Source organism: Triturus cristatus, chromosome 4_2, assembly GCF_964204655.1.
Source record: "Triturus cristatus chromosome 4_2, aTriCri1.1, whole genome shotgun sequence".
Lineage (NCBI taxonomy): Eukaryota > Metazoa > Chordata > Amphibia > Caudata > Salamandridae > Triturus > Triturus cristatus.
In genome coordinates this window covers 598,335,688-598,355,492 of record NC_140586.1, presented here as the reverse complement: position 1 = coordinate 598,355,492, position 19,805 = coordinate 598,335,688, and the positions used below count along the sequence as shown (strand labels likewise).

At 44.8% G+C, this 19,805-nt stretch overlaps 1 protein-coding gene across 2 annotated transcripts in view; it reads right to left on the bottom strand.

Moving 5' to 3' along the window:
- The window catches only part of ERICH3 (glutamate rich 3), a 554,163-nt gene that overhangs the window by 344,375 nt on the left and 189,983 nt on the right, over positions 1-19,805 (bottom strand). For both annotated transcript variants that reach the window (XM_085602275.1, XM_085602276.1), the window contains exon 7: positions 7,044-7,262. In XM_085602275.1, coding sequence (XP_085458401.1) covers positions 7,044-7,262 — 219 coding nt within the window. The remainder of the gene's footprint in view (positions 1-7,043; positions 7,263-19,805) is intronic.

Here is a 19,805-nt window from a genome sequence, read left to right as displayed (position 1 = left end):
ACCTGCAAATAGGTTATGATGACCTTGCTAATTAACCAGACTAGTAATAATTTGGCACAAGTGATTGAGGCAGTCCGAGAGTTGGAGAGCTGCATAAAGAGTGAAACAGCCTCCAGGTCTGAGACCCATACAGACAATAACAGTCTGACTAGGAAAGATATGTTTATACTTGTTGGAGGATGAAGTGAAGAAAGAGCAAATAGATGGAATAGAGAATAAGGCTCTGAGGGAGATGTATCAGAAGAGAGAGTTTGTCAAAAAAAGAATGAAGTAGGAAAGTGAATAAACAGAATAAAAATCAAGTGAGTCAAAGAAAGCCAGAGATAGAGAAGGAGGAAAAGGGGGGAGGGAAAACTGCCCATTTGAAAATGAAGGGAAGGAGAGATTTAGAAAGTGAATGTCTCAGTGAGAACAGGAGGGAGGGAGGAGGAGTTCCCCCGAGAGTATGACAGGTTGTCCCCAGATTTGACCTGGGCAAGGGTTGACAGATTGAAAGGAGATCAGGGAATAGGCCAAGATCCTGTACAGTGATGGGCTCCCAAGGATAATAGACCTTATATTGACATTGAAATATATTGAAATATCGTAATTTTCAGACACCGGAGCAGAGGCCACCTTGATATATGGAAATACAAAAAAGTTTGACGTACAGTATTTCACTATCACAGGTTTAGGAGGAAAGGAGACGCCAGCTGTACAGACAAAAGTCCAAATGAAAAAAGGGTGAATACCAAAAAGAGAGTACACTGTATTGATCGTGCCCCTCTCTGAATATATTATTGGAATTTACATCTTGAAGGGAATGACTGTATTTGGAGGATGGGTGCTATCAATTTGGATCCAAAAAGGTGCATTTCAATTACCACCGCCAGGGTGGTTCACTTGAAGATTCCTCTAGTAAAGGTGCCCCAGGCTACTAAGGTAATTCATTTGAAACAGTACAGAATTCCAGAAGGGCATGAGGAGATTAGTGCGACCATACAAGACTTGATAGAGGTGGGGATTCCATTCATTACAGCCTAGAAGAAAAACCCCATGTGGCCTGTGCGCAAAAGTGACAATAGTTGGCGCATGACAGTTGATTATCACAAATTGAATAAGCACACACCTCCTTTGATTACCACTGTCCCAGATACCATTACCTTAACTGAGAAAATACAGAAGCATCCTGGGACTTGGTATGTGACTATTGATATTGCCAATGCTTTCTTCTCTATACCAATAGCCCCTGAGAACCAAGAGCAATTTGCTTTCTCATGGGCTGGTAGGCACTTCACTTTCAAAAAATTGCCTCAGGGGTACTTGCAGGAAGCATGTGTGGTTTACTGATGGCTCAGCCAGGTATGTGGGGGCTAAAAGGCACTGGAAAGCGGTGTCATACAATCCTGTGACCAGGAAATTGTTGACTACTACTGGAGAGGGAAAGAGTAGCCAGTTTGCAGAACTATATGCTGAGTATCAAGCCTTGAAACAAGAATTGCCACGAAAGTGTCATATATACACTGACTTGTGGTCCACTGCCAATGGGTTAGCTACGTGGCTTCCCACATGGCATGCCCATAATTGGATGATACATTCAAAGGACGTGTGGGGTAAGGACTTGTGGCAAGAAATCTGGAAAATGTTACCACAAAGCACAGTTGCTATGTATCATGTAGATGCTCACTGTCCAACCAACTCACTTGACCGCTGGTTTAATTCCCTTACAGATGGAAAACCTACAATTTCAGAGGCCGAGGTGGCAGCCCAAGATTCTGATCTAATTGGAATTGCTAAGTGGGCACATCAGAAGTGCAGACATTTGGGAGAAAGAGCCACTAGCAGGTGGGCAAAGAATAGAGGAAAACACATTCTCCTAGATTTGATAAAAACTATAATCGTGCAGTGCCCTATTTATCAGCATACCCAACACAGACCTGTCCCACAGATGGTGATAAGTCAGCTAGGCAGAGGAAAATTACCAGCACAGATCTGGCAGATTGATTAAAAGAGCCCTTGGCAAGTAGTCGAGATGTCAATATGTGTACACATACTCTGCATATTTGATAACATTTCCATGTAAACGTGCTACTCAGTTGAACACATTGAAAATGTTAGACTTGTTTATTTTGTACTATGGAATTCCGCTGCAAATCCAAAGTGGCAATAGGTCTCATTTGAAGGGCAAATTGGTGCAGGATTATTGATAACAACACCATATTGAGTGGGTCTTTCACATTCTGTTTACCCACAAACTGTGGGTTTGATAGTATGCATGAATGGATTATTGAAAGATCAAACAGAAAGTTGTCCGATCGGTCATTGAAAAATTGGATAGTTCATTTGAATGAAGTCTTACAAATTGAACAATAGACCCTTGGCAGAGACTCCTCTGATGGGGATACTAAGATCAGTTTTGCAGATTCCGCCTCATGTGGCCACTAATACAATTCTTTACTAGGAGACAGCTCCCTGAGCCTTGGCTCCGTACCGGGCGACACCAGAGGCTGCAGGCCTTGATTTTCATGGTTTGAAACTGTACAGACTTAAACCAAGAGATATAGAACTCACTGAGACAGGAGTGGGAATCCATATTCCCCGAGAGCACTTTGGCCCCTCGATCTGGTTTGGCTCTCGAAGGCATTCAAGTGCTGGGAGGGGTGATTGATGCAGACTATCAAGGTGAGATCAAGGTTATCCTTCTGAACAGTGGAGAAGCTGATTTGACAATACAAATTGGAGACAGAACAATCGCTCAAATAGTGATTATGCCAGTATAGGGAGGGATAGTCAAGAAGGGGACTGCCCCAGCCCTTCTCACCATGTGAAGGGAAGAAGGGTTTGGTTCCTCTGAAGGAGGGTTTTGGTTCCAGAGGCCAAAGTGCGGGTAAAATCTCCAAATAGTCCCCCCCGAACAGGCAGAAGTTATTGTAACAGGAAGCGACAACGTCCTGTTAATCATGAAACCAGGGCAAGAGAAGTGGGAACATGTGTCTGTTGATAAATGTTACTAGGGAGAATAAATAATGCTTGTTTGTTCTCTGTTCTTTTAAATCACAGCATGGCGTGTTTGTGCTCTGCTTATGCTCGCTGGAGTGTGTTTGGTTGTGTTCGATTGGGACCGGGAGCGACCGGGAGCCCCTTCCTCTACAATGACCAGCCGACAGTGTAGACTGACCGTTGCTGAATCAACATGACAACGTGTTGTCCTATCTTGCGGAGACAGTCCTCAACAGGTCATACTTTTGTATGTCGAACATGAAGAGCATTATGGATATTATTTCCACGTGCCTAGTAGCTATACCTACCCTCGTCAATATAATGCTGCAGTCATTTATTGTCACAAATGCAGACGGGGCAGTGGAGGAAAATGATGTGAGAACCCACATGTTTTGCTGATTTCATCCAGAAACTACTGATGATACTTGGAATAATCTAACACAAGTGATAATGTACAATGTCACTGAAGGTGACATTTGTTATAATCTACCCTGCGACCCAATTAACATTGGTAAATATGCTCAAACACGAATTGAAGGAACTGATTCAAAGATGATGTGGGAACAACAAACCCTATGCAAAAATCGAAATGAGAGTGTATGTAAAAATATGCATAACAATATGCCATGTAAGGATATAGTATCTGCTGCCAGTGATATCAAACACGGTGTCTATTTTCTAGTGGTAATGTTACATACACATATATTCCAGCAAATATAACAGGTGGACTGTGGGCTTTTACTAGATTAGGTCTTATGATGGTCCCATTAAATCCAACATCGCATGTCCTGGATACAAGGGAAGCTGTTCAGCTCAGTGAAGATTGTGATTCTGAAGTTCATTTATTATCTAAGTCTGAATATATCAGTTTAGTGGCTTCGTTATTAGGAATTCCATGCCTAACCATTTATAATTCTAGGACTGATAGTGAATTAGCATATTTGACAGTGAAAAATATTAACCATACATCAGTTGCTTTAGGAGAATTATTATTAGATATGCGGGGAGCAAAAAAAGCTGTCTTACAGAACAGAGCTGCGATCAATTATTTACTCTTAAAACATGATCAGAATAAGCTGGAACATGTTGTGTGGGATGCGTGTTTGGTACCTTTCAGGGCAGTGATTGTTGTTGCCAGAGAAATGTGAAGAATGTACAGCTCTGTCTGGGAGTCAAAATACAGAGGCCTGGCCAGCTTCTGCCTTGACCCTGACACAAACCAGTATGGTCAGCTCGGTTTTTCGTAACAGAAGAAAGGGGCTGAGGTTTCTAGAAACTTCTCCTCAGGTTAAGTAAAAGGTATTAAAGGCGGGAAGACTTGGCGCCCAGATGGGAGCTCGCTGTTGAGCAGACATATTGCCACGGGGAACTTTGAGGGTCCCGATCGAGACTTCTGCCTGGCTATCAAGGGCTCCTCCAGCCGAGTTGGCAAGAATGTTGAGAGAGCGATTGGTGATGTATTCTTTTTTACTTAGTTCATGTATATAAGCTATACATTTCTCTGCTCCACGTATATATGCCATATGTTTTTTTGTTTTCATGCCTAAATTACTTGATATTTGGGAATCTGCATTAACCGATATATTTTGCCTTCCTTCTAAAAGTAATGGATTCATATATATACGTGTTTCATTTTAAATGCACCTGAATCTGTTTTTCTTGCCTTGCCTTGAGAGAGAGCCGAGTCCTGTTACTGTGTACCATTAATGCGTGTTTCTGAGTGGGGCCTACAATATGTTATTGAGGGGGGCTATTAATATTCGTTATATAGTGGGACAATTGGTACTGGCCTGGGGCCATTCATGCATATGCTACCAGAGGAGCACTCAGATGTAGAGTAACTAGGGGCAAATATATATATACTGCATAGGACAACTCATGCATATTCTATCTTGAACAGCTGACGCATGTTATCACCTGGGTCACTGAAGCACATTGTCTGTGACATCTGATGCTCATTACTCTCTGTGGAGATGGACACATGTTGTATCATAACCCGGCCGTCTCTATTTAGACTCTATGAAAGGGAAACCCTCACATGCTCAGAGAAGCAAGGAACCGGTATAACTGAACACAGTGAACATATGTACTTTATTACACATTCTTAGCAAACTCACTCAACTAACACCTAGGCCAGATATATCTTTGCAGATGTCTTGGTTTTGAATAACTGGTTAGGTAAGCTCAAACCACTTGCATTATTGATGTATATTTCAATGACATGTTTGTTTTTTCACTGGTATCAAAGTCAAAATACAAAATTTTTCAAGAAAAACCCAAAACATAATAGGGGAGTAAAGTGAGCAAGAGTTATCCTGCGGAGGACATTCATAATCTGCAGAGCAATGAAGTTTTAGCAGATTGGAAAAGTTTCAGTTTATGCAGGTGATGTAGGGAGGATAGCTAGAGAGGGGCAGGTTGTCAGAGGGATGAGCAATGTGTTGAAGAGGCAAGGGTGTAGCAATATGAGTGCCACGAAGCACATCATTGTATTCTTGATCTTGTTTTAAAAGAGAGGGAAAGGCTTTTTCAGTGGTCTTCGAGAATGTAGTGATGGGTAGATATGCAGGGCATTTGACTAAAGGAAGGATGTTTAGGAGCTGAAAGGAATGGGTTTGAATGGAAAGATGAGCAAATGGAAATATAATAATTTGTAAAGTCAAGGGCAGAGGAGAGGAGAGGAGGGCTTTACTGAGCCAGAAGTAGGGTTTCTCTGAGACTTTTCACCAAGGCAATTTAATCTCAGGACCAAAAATTAATCGGGTCATCCATTTTCTGATACATTAAGGAGGGAATCAGCTTCAGCACTGTCACAGTAGGATGACAGCGGGAAAAAGTGAGGGGATTGTTAACACATACATGTTGAAATACAGTCTAGTCTAGCAATAGAGCTTTCCACAGAAGCTAAACCATATGTTCAAGTCAGTGGACAATGAGCCAAGATCACAGCTTCCATGACTGAGTCACAGAACAATACGAGATGAAAAATACACTGAGAGAGGGCTGGGCTTTATATAGAGATGTGGGGACACCGGTCAAAGTGAGTACATTTCAAAATGATTTAGATTACGAACCTCTTTCAGGACACTCCACCACTGGAGAGTTGATTAGTACTATGATGGGTTTAGCTATGAACAGGTTCTGGCAAAACACCTAGGTTTAAACTTTTACAAACAATGATTTAAGTTACTGACATGAAGTACTCAGGTTTTGCAAAACATTTGCATGCACCAATTTAAACTAAAACATTAGCCTTGATCTGGAACTACGTGGTGCTCTGCAATAGAGGCCGTTTCCTGAAAGACTCCAGTTTATAACTGATCTAGGCCCAGTCAATTGCAGAACGTCTGACGATGGCCAGCATCCAGAGATGTTAGGTACAGAATGTGTTAACTCAGCCAGGAAAATGCCTGAAATGCTAAACTGTAAGAGCTGCTTCCCTTATTTAGTAGATGGAGTGAGTATGTCACCAAGTGCACTGTGAAACTTTCTTCAACCAGCTCAGATTAAAGTAGGATAATCTGACACCTAGTAGAAAGTATTATTTTATAGACCATAGTGTCTTGAAAAACAGTTAAAACTTTGCAAAGTATTAAAACAAAGGGATTTTCCACATGAATGTTGTTGCCTCTGACTGAGTAAAGTAAAGGTTTCTCTTGTATCAAAGAGAAGATGGACAAGAGAAATTTAAAACTAAAAAGCTGGACAAATAAAAATGTAAAAATAACCTAAACAATGTTTTGTTTTGTTTTTTTAATTATGAAACAGTACCATGTCCATGGGCACTATCTGTAACTGGGACGCCATTATATTTAGCAAAACACGAATAGGCAAACAAATAAGAATAAAAACAGCAGAGTAGGCGCAGGTTAAAACACAGAGCCTGACTCCCCGAAATGAAGGGTTTTTACTGTTACCTCGGCCACCTAAGACGAGCACTGAAGATTCCAGACCTTTCAGCATTTACAATTACTTTACAAATTTGCAGCAAGACTGCACGCAGAAGATCAGTCTTCTGGAATGCGTGTGTTTTCCTACAGAGATGTTACTGTATGATACTCTACCTTCATTGAGAGTTGATCGAGGTCATTTGGTGCCGTGGTCGGGCGGAAACGCCTTCCTCTCGATGTCCCACTTCTCGTCATATTTGGGTTCCTACTGCTCTTTTTTGGTGGCGGAGGGACAGGCGTCACATAATTATTAATAACAGGAAGTCGGTACGGAGATATTCCAGAGGTCTGGTCACTTGCGGCACTGATGAACTTCAGTAAGTCTTTGTCCACCTGTAATTATAGGGATACCGGCCATGAGTTGTAGACCTTCCGTGACACGACAAAGTTAGTTACAAAATCTGAGTACACTTGCAAGTCTGTGTGTGGGCATCAGAAGGCCAGATCTGCCACACCAGAAAGCCAGGTTAGAATTTATAAAGTGGTCCGACGGTTTAGATATCTACATTGGTAACTGCACCCAAATAGAGCTGGAGCCTGTCAAACGTCATGCAAATAGCTAGAAGTACTCAGAATGAAAGGATTTTGAAAGATGACACCAGTCAGGTCCTGTCCTTGACACGACATTAAACATGGCGAGCACAGGCATAGCTGCACCAAGAAGGACTATAAACGCCTCCTGACCGCCCGGATCAGGCTAACCAGAAATAATTTATTTCCATATATCTCTATGATGATAACTAAACACACTTAGAAGAAATGCAAATTATTCATTAAGTAAAAACAATATATTAATAGGAATTGCAGTGTAATGTCAAAGAACACACTTGGAGGAAAAAATAAAAATTAATCATTCAATAAAAACAAAATATTAATATGACTCCTATCCTTGTACTGGTCAATTATAGACTGGTTTAATCAGTGTCACATATTGCCTGTTAAGAGTGGCAGAAAAGTAAGCCATTTCATGTAACAGACTAATTGCATTACTAAATTAGGTTGTAAAAGGCCTGTCCTATTTTTGGGAGAAGCAACAGTTTTTCATCACCAATAAAAAAAAATGAAACCTCGTGAGCTCAAAAATCAACTAAGCCTGAAGAAAGAAACCAGTATGACTCCCTCCTCCAAGCTCACACCCACATAGGGTGCAAAGAAAGGACGGGTGTGAACTTGTTGCCGCACAGTGGGGTGAGGGCAATTAAAGTCACTCCTTCAACTCTCTGCCTAATGGTGTCCATGGATATTTCAAGAAGCAAAATGTTGACAGAATTAAACTTTAGAATAATTCATGCTTCAAAACAGAGCAGGGAAAGGAGCAAAGGACCCTTCTTGACGTGAAAAGATAGGTTTCAAAGTACAATCACAATCAGAGAAGATCTTTTCTCCAGTTCTCAGCCCTGGGAGGGCATACAAGAACCACTATGCAACATCCGTTGGAAATCAGTTCCTGAAACAGAATGTGGAATGGCTGTTGTGTAAAAGGTGATTAGTAAAATTTGTGATAGAATATTGGAGCATGGCTGTGGTTTCAAACTAGTGTTTATGACGGAGAAAGGGTCACAAAACATCCACAGCCAGGACCACCAGATGATAGGATGGCGTATCTTTGTATTCCGAGATCTAATGAGCATCTAGGAGTTATTCTTTCTTGGACTTTCAGCAACATTCAGCTGTGTGTCTCTTCTAGAATGCTTGTAGTGTCAAGCAAACATATTCCAAGCTTCTTAACAATTCGTAAAAACAGTAGTGAACAGGCTCATAGTTAGGTTAAAAAATATATCAGTAAAAGAAGGCATATAAACATTCCAGCAAGAGACATTATGGCACCTGACGGATCATTGGATGGGCGAGCAAGAAGGGTGATGAAAAAAAATAATAAAGGGTGGGGAATGGGTGAGGCTAAAATGTAGAATTAATAGGAATGGGGAGGGAATACAAAGAGCAGTAACGCTATTAAACAAGCGTTTTCTCACCCACTTAAGAAAAGTCAGCTATGGCTATGGGGGCGAGTTAAAGTCATACAAAGTACTAATCTTCAGGTTTGTATTCCAGCATGGCCTTCAAGTATCATGATGACATATAGCGCTTTGAGTCACACCGGTCCAGGGCTGTTGCACAAGGCCCTTCTTAGGGGGATTTCCCTAAAATCTTTTTTTTGTTGTCCTCCTGGTTTTTGGCAACTCTCTTTTCATGACCATAGGACTCTGGGCTCTTTCCCATAGTACTGCAGCGGAAAAGTCCATGCCCCCTTTCTACACATGCCAGGACAGGGTGCTTACTTGATTGGTTTAGGTGACATACCTGGGAGTGCCCTGTAAAAGGTACACCTCATACCCAGGGCAAGGGCTGCACTGGCTAGTAGTGGAACACATTCACCCACTGGAATAGACCGTCATGTATCATGCTCAGCTTGGCCTTTCTCACTCATTAGCCAACCCTGAGGGAGACTTTCACAATTTCCGCGTGCCCTTCCTACACACATTACGAAGTGGAGCGTAGTTGAGATTTCTAAACATAGGTCAGCTCTGCCATTGCAAGCCTGTGTGTGCGCACTCGCACCTATGGTGGTTGTAAACCGGGTCCAGTCTGCCATTGCAGACCGGTGTGCGCACTTGCACCTATCATGTTTAAAACCTGTGACCCACCTGCCAATGCAGGCCGGTAAGTGCACTTGCACTAATGATGTGCTTGAACATGTGTCCAGCCTGCAGTTGCGGGCAGGTCTGCACACTTGCACCAATGATGTGCTTGAACATGTCTCCAGCCTGCCATTGCAGGCCAGTGTGCGCATTTGCACCTCTGGTGTTTCTCATGTGTCCAACCTGCCATTGCGGGTATGTGTATGCCTGCATGCACTTCCTGTCAGGCTGGCCTTTCTAAATCCCTAGCCATCCTGAGAGGACCCTTCACTACCACTAGTGCACCCCGAGGGTACGTCACAAGGGGTGAAGCAGGTGGTAGGTGAAAGGCCATGCAGGTACCCCCGTGTGTTTCCTGCCCAGGTAGTGAAGGATACCCATGTGTGCTTTCACTACCGATGAGGTTTACTCTTTCCATAGGCTAACATGGGGAAAAGGTTGAAATTACTTCAGGCTGCAATAGTGGATTGCAGTGGAGCAGCCTCGTAATTTTTCCTGTAATTGGATTTGCAATGACAAACCCTTTCCAGGGTGAAGGTGGTTTTGTCATGATTAGGGTGGAAATGCCACTTCTAGAACGTGGGCCTTTCTATGCTCTAAAACTCTTTGTGTGACTTAGTGCTTGTCTCCAGTCCACACTGGAGGTTGGTGGAGCACATCTGGGCATTTTCCAGCGACAGCTATTAAACACTGGGGATGCAACTGGAACCACAGACCTATGCCATTTGCGGGCCTGGCTGGATAGATTGGAGGAAGAGGTTTTGACACTTGGCCTCTGGAGCCAGATCATGGCCCTAATAAAGATTACGATCTGCATTCCACTGCCTCATGACAGACAGGACTGAAATTTAGGGGAGACATCTGTGGTTCAAAGGGAGTTCCTTTGAAGCACCTCCAACTTCAAAGGCACACTACAGTATACCTCAGAGGTCTTCAAACTTTTGTAGGTTGAGCCCCCCAGCTGAATTGTTTTAGATGTCGCCCCCCCCCCACCCCCCCACCACCTGATAAGTTTCTGGAATCTGGTACACTAAATAATCAACCGCCACCCGCATATCCCAGCCCTTATCCGGCAAATAATGTTCAACACAATAAGAGTGTTTAGTAAACTGCAGATTTGTGAGTGGGTGTGGTTAAATGGCAGAGGCTCATTACTCAGCTCAAAACACAATTTTCCAAGATAAAATGTGCACAAATAGTTTTTACTAGGATGCTTTGTTTTACATATGACATAGATAGATAATAACACCACCAACATTAATGTGACGAGTGTGTCTGTTTTTCACCACAGAGACGGTCAGTCTGTGGATGGATCTTTCTACTGCCATCCTCAGATTTGCTCCACATCCAGAAATTCGAAAAGTGTTTGCATCTAATATTCACAGATAGTGATGTGTTTTCACTGTTGTAACACCGCAGCAGCCCACTGATTTGACAGCGCATAATATCTGCGACATCCTCCAATTTCTCATATGTGAGGACCCGTTCTGATCTAAAATAAACTATTTTATGGTTGTTGCATCAAACAAACACATTTCTCTGCAAATAGTAATAGACTCTCTCACATTAATCACATTAAAAGGAAATGAAAAAAACAGTATTTACAAGAATCTGTTTAGGAATTATTCCCGGCCATCAGGGCAAAAACAGAGCTGTCATTATCAATGGGCCCCCTGAAAGGCTGGATTGCAGTGCATGTAAAAGTGTACTTTTGTAATTTAGGACGAAACCCTTGATGGGGCACAACATGCCCATACTTTGTAAGGGGTGCAACTAGACCTGAACTTCGGGGGGGGCTAACACTCCCAGCCATGGCTGGCCCTAGCACTGGTCGCACACAGTGCAACAGTCTTTTTTGGTGCCCCCTCCCCCATTTCCTCCTTCTCCATGAATTCCCTCACTACCACTCACCAACAATGCACCTCATCTCTCTATAGCACCTTTCTGACAAACATTGCATTTTTTTATAGCGCTACTCATAGTTTGCTCACACTCAGTTCTTTGATCTGCTTGGTACACATTCTTTGTAGCAGGCACATTAACCTTCTGCGCTGTGTGGGTGGCAGGAGTGCCCATGTGAGTGCGCGGTGAGGGATGCGACAGTGTGAGAGTACTTGCAAATGCAGCGCCCCCCAGAAGCCAGCACCCGGTGCGGTGGCACCGGTCGCACCGCCCTAAAGCCGGCCCTGGCTGCAGCAGCCCGGGCTGAGACACAATGGGATTTAGCCCTATGGGTGTTGTGCGCCTGATGGTGTCCTACTGCTCCAAGAGTCAGCACAGGTCGAAGGGTGGGGTTCACTGAGACAGAAGCACAGACAACATCACACATGTAGGACATCACCTTCAAATGTGCAATGAATTGTGGGAATGGCATGTAAACCAATGTTTAGGGCACATTTTACAAGAAGACTCCATGGGTGTTGCTGCCCCTCTGTCCTATACTGAAGGAAGATGTGCAGTAACTGAAAGCAAGACATAAACCAACTGTGTCACTTTTACTCTCCTCCCCTTTTCTCCCAGTGTTTCTCAGGTGCAGGTCTTCGATGCTGGTAATTACACCTGCATTGCCTCCAGCCAGGCGAGTGTAGCCGAGAGGACATTCATCCTTCCGGTTCAGAGTAGATACCCATCGAACTTTATTGGGTGACATACTCAAGTATGAAAATCGTACGGGTAGAATAAATAGAAAAGGTTATAGAAACCTCAGCCAGAAGCAGTGGAAAGGAAAGGGATCTCTGTGATTGTCTAATTATTCCTGTAGAGAAGGCAATTGATTTAACGTTCTGATAAATTTTGAAACCCCTGGGTTTCGGGTGGCACAGGTGTAGCACAGTGGATGCCTCCGCAGATGTTATCTCCCTATTTATGTATTGTATTTCAGTGATGGTATTTTGTCACATTTTGGCACTTTAAAGCAAATCAAGATAATGCTAGAATACACAAAAATGCAAACTAAGATGGAACTAGGGAAATGCAGACATTCATAGCAGGCAAACCATGCATGGCGTGTTGAAGGTGGAAGCAGAGGGCATGCATTGCAGTATAATCAGTGGAACTCCAGGGTGTGGTTTATGTAAAGTGCCCTGCTGGAATTTAAGTGGTTAAAATCTAAGGTCCAAGCTCTTAGTGCAGAATTCGACATTCTAAATTGGGCACAAACACTGTTTTCTGCAGATTCTGAAGTTACTGCAGCCCTGGAATGAGGCTATAAACAGGGGCATTGATGCCACAGGAGATGTCTGTGTAATTTTAAGAGAAACGTTCACTCCGTTCTGGGAAGAGCTAAGAGCTAACCGTCCCAGGACAGGGTTAATTCCTAGAGCTGAAATGTTTGTTGATTTCAGTTTCATAACAGAGGAGACTCTTTGAATTCTACTGCAGCTGAAGCATTTCAATAACAGAGGAGACTCTTTGAATTCTACTGCAGCTGAGGCATTTCAGCTCTAGGAATTAACACCGTCTTGGGACGATTAGCTTTTCAAAATAGACAAAAGCATGGGCACGTCGTGCCCCACCGATTTCCCCTCCCCCCCCCCCCTACAGCCCTCTGTTACCACCGAACCCCCGGGCTGATTGTCTGCTGCTCCGGAGGGACAGTGGAAAACAAACGTGAGTTTAGGGTGGAGTGCGCGCCCATCCTGAGAGGGTGTGGTGCCCCCCCAAGGGGGCGCGCCCCACAGATTGAAGCACTCTCGTATAACTAATGGTGCCATACTTCCGCAGGGCAGAGATACACCTGCAGGGAAGTGGGTCCAGAGAACCTGGAACTGTGTGGTGCACACCACCAGAAGAATATGTTGTGCACAAGGAGGATTACTGCCAAGGGACCATGTGCCTTTCCTGAATAGTGGCTGGTCTGGGCAGACAACCTGCTGTTGTGTGGCACTCTGAAGTGTGCTCTCCAAGGGCTTGTTGGCCTGCCCCCGGTTCTTTCAGAAGTCTCAGGGACATCAAAGATCTCCTACGAGGAACCCACACTACTTGTGACACCTGGAGAGTGGTGCCCTCTTAAGTACCCACATTGTCTGCTGGATCCCAACTGGTAGCATGGCGTGGAACTAAGAATGGAGCATGGAGACCAAATTGCCTTGTGTGGAGCCTCCGAAGTCTTGTCCGCATCTAAGAAGTGTGGTCCCCGCATCCTGGGGACCTGGGCACACTGCTCATTACGTGCAGTGTCCGAATCAAAGATTGCGATCCTCATAGTTGGGGGCGTACCCATTGTAGTGCCTCACTGTACCTCTTGAGGCATTGCTAAAACTTGCAACTGAGTGTGTGACCAGAGTTGTCTGGTGTGACCGATATCCATGCGCACCGGATGTTGTGCCTCATTTCCAGGGAGATGTGGAACTGTCAACTCTTCAGTGTGTGTGACCGGAATCGTCCGGAGCGAACCGTATCAACATGCAGCAGACGTTGAGCCTGGATTTCCTGAGTACGACTCTGATTGGCGTGTACCTGATGGGGTACTTCCTCCTTCTGACAGGCTACCTTACTTCATTCTCCATTCATTGATTGTTCCCTTTTTGGCCCTGAGAGTGGCGGGCCAACGGCCCTCTCCTTACCAAACCCCTATCAACATTGTGCTGCCACGTAGTATTGCCCGGCTCGGGCCTGGGTGATGAGTGGTTGATTGGGCTGGAGCAACGCTTACGAGAGCGACGTCAGCGGTTCAAGAGACTACATCATCACCCTGTGCTTCGCAGAACCAGGCTGGTGCTGGAAGGCCTTTGTGGAACCCTTTTTGACTGACCAATTGTTGTCCTCAGCCCCCTTCTGCTCCACATCCTGTGGTTGAACTTCCTGAGTGGTGGCCAAACCTCCATTTGACAGCTGCCTCCTAATTAGTCCTGCTACCTACCACCGCTGCTCCCCTGGGACCCTGACTAAGTGTGACTTCGGCCTAGTGTCTGGGGGTCGGACAGGTTGTCTCCAATCTGTGGGTGAAGGATAGTCGGGTGAGTTGGAGGTGGGAAGGAGGCTTGGATGATGGGGTCTGCAGTGTGTAATCAATTGGCCTACTGGGTATCAGTTGCACCACATTAGGGTGCTGAGTGCGTATATGTGTGTGCAGGTGCCGTACAGACCAGCCTGAAATCTGTTGTACTGCATATGGGTGCAGAGTGTGTGTGGGTGTGGGAGCGACAGTCTGTGGCCCGCCTGTGATTCACAACACTGTTGCCTTACACATTGATTCCTTGCCAAAAGAGCATTATGTTTGACATTGGTTTGATCTGTGCAGCCCCTGCCCACCGTGCTGCTACAAAGTGTTATAATTCTTTGTATGTACATATTTCTGATAGCTTTGTGACCCGGGGGCACCCTATAACTGTGTGGTATTGAATTTTACAAATTGAAGAGGTGGCCCTGGGGTGGACAACGTGTTGTACCACATAAAGGTGCTGTGGGTGTAGGATAGGATCTTCCCAAGTGTGCATATTACTGATGTCATTTTAACACGGTTGGGCCTAACACTGCTAGTAATAATGCCAAGTGTGATTTATGCCCAAACATACATGATGTACATGTTGTGTTAATTGTTGTGTGCGTTGAATGCAAACATTATTTGCATACATCACATGTGAAGTCTTTTATGACGATCAGTGTGTTTATTGTGTGAGAGTGCTGTGCCAGTGCTTTACACATTGCCTCTGTAATAAGCCTGACTGCTCAGTGGCAAGCTACCCAAGGGTGAGCGCAGGTGATACAGTGTGTGTAATCACCCACTCCTGAAGGTAGAGGTAGGTTCTGCCTGGCTAGGGCATCGCCTCAGCCAACCAGAAAATGCCAGTCCCAACAAGGGCTATTTTACTGTAAGATCGGATATGTCCGTCAGCGAACCAGAGGGTGGTTCTTGCTAAATATTGTGCACAAAGCAAGTGCAGAGACCTACTCAGCACTCAGTAAGGAGTCCCATATCTCTGTGAAAATTTGTTACTGATCATTAAGTTTGTATATGAGGCTCTCATGGGATGCTGTGGCTGTCATTGCCTGCAGCCACTCAGCTAAAGTAAGACTAATGGGGACTTTGTATTTCCGTAGGATACTTATTTTGGCAGTTGCTAAGGAGGTATTTAGCCATCATTAAGTATGGGTATGACGGTCCTCTGAGCTTTGAGAATACTGAATCTAGTACCATACAGGGCTGAAGGAATAAGGCACTGTTAGAAATGGAGGTCTCTAGTTGGCAGAGGTAGGTACCTTTGTCCAAATAGAGACCCTTGTTTCTAGTCAGGGTAAGGGGGAAACACACTTTAGACAACCCCTGCTCACGCCCTTGGTAGCTTGGCACGAGCAAACAAGCTTATCCCAAAGGCAATGTGTAAAGTATTTATACCAGCCCTCACATTAACACAGTGATAACACCACAAATGGACACGACACTGGTTTAGAAAATAAAGTATCTTTATCTAAACTTAACAAGACCAAAATGACAAAAATCCAACATCGCCTTCCTTGCAACACTTTCTCTGTCTTGCGTTACGCATTTTAAGGTACATTGAACTCTGAGTGTCGCATTTACCATCTTAAGAGAACTAAGCTAATGCTACCATTTTAAGTATAGTATTGTGGATTTTTGTCGTTTGTGGTCTTGTGATGTCTATATAAAGAATACTTATTTTTTATATCAAACTTGTGTGGTGTTCATATGTAGTGTTGTCACTTGATTTCTGTATGTGTTCACAAATGCTTTACACACTGCCTCTGAAATAAGCCTGTCTGCTCGTGCCAAGCTACCAAGGGGGTGAGCAGGGGTTATTTTAGGAATGTACCCCCTTACCCTGACTAGATGCAAGGGTCCCTATTTGTCAAAGGTACCTACCTCTGCCAACTAGAGACCCCAAATCTAATACTCCCTTTCTAAAACAAGAGCATTCTTACTCTCCTCTGCCTTAAGACTCATGACCTCTAGCTCATGAACTCTGGCCCTGTGCCTTTCCTCTATTTCTTCTGGGCCCAATTTCTATAAGAATGACTGGTGCCAGCCCTAGAGGCTGCTCTCCCAACAGGCAAATCTTTGTGATCTGAAACCATTCTCTGGTGTACCCCCCTCCACTTCTTCATCATCTGTCTCCCCAGCTTTTCAGCCTTCCCACCAGGCCCCTAAGGCCTTCTGTAGCTCCTCTTTTCTAAAGTGGCTTTTTATGGGACATGAGTTGCTCTACCTTGTAACTGCTTAACAATTCAAAGTCAAACTCCAAATCTGCAACCTCACTTGCTGCTTTACTATTCCGAGACATGATGCATGGATAACTCAAGGGGCAGATCAAAAATAAATCGAACCAAAAATAAAACACAGTATGTGGTTGCGTAGTGGTCTGCACTACACTAGTGATGTACACCAATCACTGTGGGTCAAGTGCAAATATAAGTTCAAATCCTAACCGCTGACCACCAGTGTTAGAAATGGGGGTCTCTGGTTGGCAGAGGTAAGTACCTTTGTCCAAATAGGGACCCTTGCTTCTAGTCAGGGGAAGAGGGATACACACTTTAGATAACCCCTGCTCACTCCCTTGGTAGCTTGGCACGAGCAGACAGGCTTATCCCAAAGGCAATGTGTAAAGTATTTTTTTACCAACTCTCACAGTAACACAGTGATAACACCACAAATGCACACCACACTGGTTTAGAAAATAAAGTATTTTTATCTAAACTTAACAAGACCAAAACAACAAAAATCCAACATACAAGTATTGAGAAAAATGACTTTCAAAAGGTTTTAGCAACTGAGTCCATAGAAAACTATGGATGCGTGATTTCTTGCAAAGAACCTGTTGTTGCGACAAAGTTCACCAAGCCAAACAGCTGCAGCGATGAGAAGCGTCGGAAAACAAAGAGATGCATCGGTCTGAATACCTACGTGGATGCAATGCGACGATTTCGATGTACACAGAGGAGCGATGCGCCGGGTTCCGGTCTGTAGGGGGAAGCGATGCATCAGTTCTGAGACGACTCCGATCTACGGGTGATGCGTCGGGGAAAACATGCGGCACAAGGACGATGCGTGGAAATCGGGATGCGACGGCGAATGATGCAGCGACTGCAAGCGGCGCTGCGTTGACCTTTCCAGCCGTGATCCCTCGATGCGTCGATTCTTGCAGCAGTGACAGGCGCTGAGTCGGTTTCAGCAGCGGCTCGGCAGTGCACGGAGATTCTTCTCGCACTACGGCGTTGCGTCGGAAAACTTTCACCAGAAGAGCGATGCGTCAACTTCCTTGTTTGCTGCATTGCTTTCTAGCTCCCAGCAGCAGAAGCAACCTCCAGAGGCCCCACACAGTCACTCCTTGCAGGTCAGAACTCCCAGCAAGGAAGTTCAGGGGAGCTTGGAGTGAAGTCTTTGCGTTCCTGAGACTTCAAAACAGGAAGCAAGCTCTACTCAAGCCCTTTGAGAATTTCCTCAAGCAGGGCATACAACACACAGCAAAGTCCTTCTCCTTTCCTTGGCAGAAACGGCAACTGCAGGCCAACCCCAGACACACAGCAAGGCCAGTACTTCTCCTCCGTTTCTCCAGATCTTCTCCTTGGCAAAGGTCCCTCTTGATTCCAGAAGTAGTCTAAAGCTCAGAGGTTTTGGGTCTGAAACCTATTCCCCAAAATGTCTTTGTTCTCTTTTTGCAAGGGGCTCTGAGCCCAGTTCAAACCAGTTCTGGAGGGCACTCTGCAAGTGCACAACATCCATTGTCAGTGTGAGCCTTGGCTCCTGACACACCACAGGGGTCGGAGCCAGCATTGTGGAAGGCAGGCACAGCACTACTCAGGTACAGGTGCTACTCCTCCCACCACTTCAAATGCAGATCAGGCCTATTCGGCTTGGTGCTGACTCATCCAGACTCTTGGAGCCACTGCACCTCTCCAGCTCCTGTCACTCCAAAGCCAGACAGTCAATCCACAAACAGGCAGAGGCACACAGGATGGTCTAAATGTGGTATTTTCAAACTCAGAATTTAAAAATCACTTTTCCTAAAAGATGCATCTTTAGATTCTGAGTTCAGGCATACTGAACTTTATTTTCCGATCTGGTCCCAATGGTAAGTTATATTTATAAGATGTTTATAAGGTGTTATAAATTAACTCCCATGCTTTCCTATGGGACAGATAGCCTTACAATATTGAAAACGAAATTAGCAGTATTACACTATCAGGACATGCCACACACATCAGGGCATGTACTACCTTTCAAATACACTGCACACTGCCCACAGGGGTACCTTAGGCCTACCTTAGGGGTGACTGACATGTAAGAAAAGGGAAGGTTAGGGCCTGGCAAGTGAGTGCACTTGCCAAGTCTACATGGCAGTTAACAACTGCGCACAGACACTGTGGTGGCAAGTCTGAGTTACCATTTTAGGGCTACTCGTGTGGGTGGCACAATCAGTGCTGCAGGCCCACTACTAGTATTTGATTTACCAGCCCTGGCACACTCAGTGCACTCTACTAGGGACTGACCAGTAAATCAAATATGCCAATCAGGGTGAACCAATCATAACAACAATTTACACAGTAGGCATGTAGGAGAGTAGGATCTGCTTCACATGGGTACCCCCCACTTTTAGCTGGTGTTTCACTGTTTTCCGACCTTAGTCTGGCTGTGGCCCTGCTAATCAGGACCCCAGCCTAGCTGCTTCCTCTCTAAAATGGTTTCCATGTACATTAGGTACATCTCTAATTGGATTCTGGATTGCCTTATCAGTCCCTAGTATCTGGTATACTATGTACCCAGGGCATAGGTACCACAGAGGCCTACCAGGGGCTGAAGCATGTATTATGCCACCCCTGGGAAGCACTCCAAAATGACACCACAGGTCTGCTACTGCAGCCTGGGTAAGGTGGTGCATGCACCCCTTAGTGTGGTATAGGCTACCTATATCACTACCATTGCACACACATATAAAACCTATAAGTCACTCCTATGGCAGGCCTTGACAATCCTGAAGGCAGAGTGCTTGGTTTTTATGTGAGAGGCTGCCCCTGCATGAGTAGAGCCCCTCTGTAGCATTCACAGTACCTCCTCTGATGAGGTTTGTGGTGCAGCCTGACCATATACTCTTAAGTGAATTATAACCTCGCGGTGAATGCTAACTTTGAACTGGCTGCACGGAAACATACCATGTTTGGTGTCAACCACTTTGAAATACTTACCCCCCCCCCCGCCAGTTCTGGGGGCGGGGTAGCATTCCACCCTTCTAGAGGGAGAGACATGTTTACACTGGTCTACCTGGTAAAGACTCTCTAAAGC